The sequence below is a fragment of the Poromitra crassiceps genome (assembly GCF_964638095.1).
Source record: "Poromitra crassiceps genome assembly, chromosome: 8".
Lineage (NCBI taxonomy): Eukaryota > Metazoa > Chordata > Actinopteri > Beryciformes > Melamphaidae > Poromitra > Poromitra crassiceps.
The window spans coordinates 48,288,967-48,294,579 of record NC_139629.1 but is presented as its reverse complement, the minus strand read 5'-3'; the positions used below and the strand labels follow the sequence as shown (position 1 = coordinate 48,294,579).

The window sequence follows — 5,613 nt, the reverse complement described above, 5'->3', positions numbered from 1 at the left end:
CGTTAGCTTGACGCGGTGATGTTACCTAAACTAGAGTCTGATCAAAACAAAGCTAGCGTTACATAAAACAAAACGTTTATGCAATATGGCATCTCCGCCACCACCGCCTGACACACCGGTCAAAACGGTGAAAGAGGATTCTGATACTTGGGTCAAATTGTCAAGTTAACGTGAAAGTTGACGAGCTAGAAACGCTGCCATCCGGTCTAGGGCGGGCTCTAGGCGGGAACCAGTAGGGTGACAAAATCAATTGTGGGCGGGAGCCAGGCTCTTTCTCGCCGAGAAGAGCCTGGTGACGCGAGGTTACCTCTGCCTTGGGTTGGGTTTAGGCAAGAGTGGTGATTGGTTGTGTTTAGGCATGATGATTGACGATTGGTTAAGGTTAGGGTAAGAATATCAGGGTAAACCAATCAGGGGCAGAGTAGGGCGGGTCTTAAGAAATCGTGGGATGAAAAAAACAACACCTTTTCCCCATTTCCTTCCTGCCCCCGTGAACTCAACATGGTCATGGCTCATGGACGCAAACCAAAGGAAGCTTCTTGCCATCGCTATTTTGCAGCATAGGCTGCAAGCCAAACGCACACGTCGAATCTGGGTACGTGAAGTAAACCAAGCGAGGACCCGGCTGGGAGAGTACCACCGTCTGGTCCATGAGCTGCGCCTGGACAGCGCCCGCTGCCTTCCAGCAGTATTTCAGATTGTCTGTGGACCAGTTCGACACGTTGCTGCAGACAGTAGGCCCGCACATCACTGCTATCGAGACCAACTACAGAAAGCCAATCTCCCCATCTCAGCGACTCAGTATTTGTCTTCGGTAAATTTGTCAGAGAGTATTCAAGGCAGGCAAGATGGGATGGTCTGGTGCTTTTGGGACAACAGTGCTGCCGCCATTTTGGACTGAAAAGTCCCTGTTGGCCAATGGGACGACTGCACAGAACCATCATAGCCAATCATATGTTTACTTGAATTCCTTCAGGCCAAAATGGCGGTTTTGCTGCGCTCTGATGTTGCAAATTGCAATGAATGATGGACCTACCTTTTCATTTTGAAGAGTGGGTGGGAAGTATTTATATTGGTCAGACCAATGATAATTAAAGAGAAATGTTCTAACAAATATTAGGAATACCCTTAGTTGTATCACTGTCCCATCGTTTAGATGTTTTTGGTCTTCATTATTTTATGATCTACAGTGGGGAAAAGCATGGCGAATTTGCGATAAATACTGTATAAACAAGTTCAAACAAGTGTCATTCAAGATAATGCATAGGACGAATCAGCGTCACGTCACTTGACACCCAGAAATGCTAACCCCCGCGGCAGTTAATAGTATGAGTTGTGCCAAACAAACGTTAATATCTCAAAAACGATACATGACATCTTATATTTTGACATTCTGAGTGAGAGCAGAAGTAGCTCAAGAGTTTGATGTATAATATATGCAGTTGTGTGAACTGTGGCAGTTTTTAAAATGTAAACAGAGTTAGCTGGCTAGAGTCAGACAATCAAGCCTTGCGCCACTTGGGCTCCATATGGTTCCATTGCGTTGTCATGCAGAGTTTTGCACCCCTGCCGAGAATTGCACCCCCACCATATTTTGGGACTGTTTTAACTTGAAAACAGCGATGCAAATCTTGGCAGGTACAAACTGCCCCCGTATAAATCATTACATTATGCTCCCGGAAGGTGGGGTGCAATTCTCGGTGGGGGTGCAAAACTTGGCATGACATCGTTGCCACCCAGTGACGCGGTTTGTTTAGGGTACCCAAAATGCTGCTCGGCTGATCCCTCGTATAGAATCTATCCGGTTAAACACGTGTTAGAAAGATTCAAACTGGATATTGATTATAAATGTGATTTTTGTGGACTAGAAAAAGAGGCTATTTCCCATATTTTTCCCACTGTATATATATGAGGGATCAGCCGAGCAGCATTTTGGTAAACAAACCGCGTCACTGGGTGGCAACGGCACTGGAGCCCAAGTGGTGCGAGGCGTGAGTGTCTGCTCTGTTTACATTTAAAAAACTGCGACAGTTCACACGGCTTTAACACGACATGCATATATTATTCATCAAACTCTTGAGCAACTTCTGCTCTCACCATGGCTCTCACTCAGAATGTCAAAATATAAGCGATGTGATGTATAGTTTTTTGAGAAATTAACGTTTGTTTGGCACAACTCATACTATTAACTGCCGCGGGGTTCCGCATTTCTGGGTGTCAAGTGACGTCACGCTGATTCGTCCTATACAAGAATATTCTGGATTGATGTAGCTAACTTTCTAAAAAAAAGCAACTAATGCCTACCCCACACTACAGGATTTTCAAATCCTTGAAGATTATAAAAATCTTGAGAGCCCACACACTACAGGACAGAGAGAGCCGATTTTTTAACATTTCAATCTTGGGACACACACACAATCGCGTCTGTTCAAACGCAACCCCACACATTAGAAGATTATGATGAAGATTCACCTTGGAAGCAGGGCTCAACGTTAACTTTTAAAATGCCTATTCAGTGTGCGCACCGGGTGTAGTGTCATTTCGTTTTCTAAACAAATTTTATTTTTTGTTTTTATAATGCATTTGCACTGAAAGGATTTGTTTAACTAATATTTGCGCGGACAGCCGCGTCGACGGGGTGTAGGCCTACTGTGCACGGCCAGGCGAAAACCGTCTGCACAGGTGTCTTGTGGAGGGGCGCGTCTGCTGATTTGACTCACTTTTCCGTGCGGACACTCGCCGATGCGGGAAGCTGAGACCTAAGCGCTTGTTGTAGGCGACATGCTTTGCAGTATAGCATTTAGTTTTCCGTCCCGTTCAAAGACGCACGGGTATTTCACCTCGATGACAATTTCCTCGTTCTTTGTTTCTGTGCGGGGCTGCGAGCGGACGCGGACCAGATTATTTTGCGAAAAACTGTAATGGAAACGCAGCTACTACTGGCTCTCTGCTCAAGATGCAATCGCCTGTCGGGTTGTAAATATCTAACATGTTAGATATGCCCGATTCACAATCGGGAAGAGGCAGTCTTCCCGATTGTGAATCTTTGAACCCCACACACTACAGGATCATTTGGGAAGATTATCTGCCCGACGCGCTTCAAATCGGGAGCACCCCCGAGAAAATCGGGAGGGGGGAATCTTGGCCATAATCTTGCAAATTATCCTGTAGTGTGGGGTAGGCATAAAGGTGAATGTCGAAATAAGTAGGCTATGTTTGATGTAATGCTATACTTTTGTCAAGACAAGATTGGAAATGACATGATGCTGTATGTAACCCAACTTTTTATTATTTTTGGAGAAATTCCATATTCATAAGAAAAATGGTCAGGATCCAAGCCATCTTTCCTACACTTTATTAATGAGTTTAAACAATATAGCACCATCTTAGACAAAGTTTAAAACAAAAAAGCCCATCACGGGGGAAAGCGCTCCATTCACTCCCATACACCAATGTCATTTTCCTTGAATTAAATATAGCTAAAAGCTGTTGTGTGTTGGGCTGCGCAGACAACAATGTAAAAAAAATAGCCAATTAAAGTTTTTTTGTACTCCTGAGCAAAACAAGGAAGCCATTGAGAATTGGCGAGAAGAAAAATGTGGATCGAGCCGTCAAGGAAGTAAGTTGGAGTGTTCATCTTCCAATTCATTTATTTGTTCGATAGGGGACAGGTGTACATTAATGAACATTTAAAAAAAAATGTAAATGCACGACAATTGCAGTCACAGGACTGATTTCCATTGTTAGTCCCCCTGCCAGATGATACAGGCTTAGAGTCCTGGTAGGGGTAAAAAGTAACATAGTGCAACAAAAATATATTTAAAATGTAAACACAATACAAAGTGCAAGTATGCAGAGAAATGGTCCTGATAGGGGGAAAAGTAACTTAGTGCAACGAAACATATTTAAAATGTAAACACAATGCAAAGTGCGTATATATGATCTTTGTTTGCAACACACGACCATGCACTCGACATAGGAGAACGCCAGGATTGGGGGCGGGGGTTGTTTTCCCCCGTTTTGGGCATGGTTTCTGAATGATGACGCGCTCCGCAGTGTCTCTATGGGCTTTGTAAGGTCTGGTTGTGGCTTAAAAAACCCAAGTAAAATTCATTTAGATAATAAAGTTGAAGTTGTCTGTGTGCATGGGCGGCTGTTGCTGTATTACGACCTCATGGAGCGTATGCGTTGGAGGACATGTTAACATAATGCAACTGTAACATGCAACTTTGTAACGTTTGCCTTTTGTGTACTTTCAGGTATCTTGCCACCGGGGATTCTTACCGATCCATTGCCTACAGCTACAGGGTGGGTGTGTCCACTGTGAGTGGCATCGTCCGGCAAGTATCCCAGGCCATTTGGGATTGCTTAGTGGACGAATTCATGCCGGTACCCAAAGAGGCTGACTGGAGGGTGATTGCAGAGCAATACAAGGAGTTGTGGAACTTCCCAAACTGCATTGGAGCTGTGGATGGCAGACACGTCGTTATCCAGGCTCCAGCAAATTCAGGATCGTTGTACCACAACTACAAGGGGTCCTCTTCTATTGTCCTTTTGGCAGTGGTCGACGCCCGGTACTGGTTCCGCATGTTGGACATAGGGGCATATGGCAGCGATAGAGGCGTACTGTCAAACTCCGTGTTCGGCCAAGCCCTCAGGACCGCAGGGCTGGGCATCCCCCCGGATCAACGTCTCCCAGGTGTGGAGCGTCCCATGCCCCACGTGTTCCTGGGAGACGAGGCCTTCCCTTTGCTGCGCAACCTAATGAGGCCGTATCCAGAGAGCACCGCCTGTACAACGAGCGGCTGGCACATGCTAGGGGGCCCGTGCGGTGTGCCTTCGGCCTACTCGCCGGCCAGTTCCAGATCTTTCAACGGGTGATGGGCGTCGAACCGGTGGCAGCAGAGTTGGTCGTTAAGGCCGCTTGCATTCTCCACAATTTCATGCGGTGGGACCTGACAGAGGACATCCCCCCCGTCAGCGGTGACGGAGCTGGCGAGGGGTTGTTGCCTGTCCAGCGGCTTGGGAGCAACAACTCCACCCGACAGGCTTTCTTCATCCGCAACAAGTTTGCAGAGTATCTCTCCTCCCCTGCTGGTGCCGTCTCCTGGCAGCACCATGTTGTTTGAGGCACCGAGCGACATCATAGAAACTCTGAGCAACTCGGCGGACATGTTTGTGCCACACGGCGGAAGTATTTTTGTATTTATTTGTTTCTTATTATTATCTTATTATTTGTTTATGTATATTTTATGGTTTGCAGTTATTTTATGTTGCTTGAATGATTAGTTACATTCTGCTTTTAGTTTGGAATTTGCTGTCTTTTTTTTGCCTGTATGACCATCTGTTTCACCAACACTGAACATGTCATGCCAACCACTTTTTTGCAGATAAGTACACAAGTCAGTATAGGTTGAGGCCACGTCTCGTCATAGACGCTGGTTTAGCTGGCTCAGCCTGGCTGGGGGCGTGGTCAGGGTGGGGTAAAAACCCCCGTTCTATCCATTCAGCAAAGTTAGAATTTAGCTGATAGCCCAGCCCAGGCAGACACGATCGGGGATTTAACCACCGCAGTAAACGGAGCAGACGTCTTGTGTTCTGCTCTAGAACCCC

At 46.1% G+C, this 5,613-nt stretch overlaps 1 protein-coding gene across 1 annotated transcript; it reads left to right on the top strand.

Annotated features, from left to right (window-relative positions):
• Positions 1–551: 551 nt before the first annotated feature.
• LOC310780947 (uncharacterized protein) lies at positions 552–5,154 on the top strand. The gene is made up of 2 exons (XM_083641477.1): positions 552–814; positions 4,260–5,154. Exons 1-2 carry the CDS (start codon positions 651–653, stop codon positions 4,879–4,881), a joined length of 786 nt encoding a protein of 261 aa, XP_083497603.1. The 5' UTR covers positions 552–650; the 3' UTR covers positions 4,882–5,154.
• Positions 5,155–5,613: the final 459 nt, after the last annotated feature.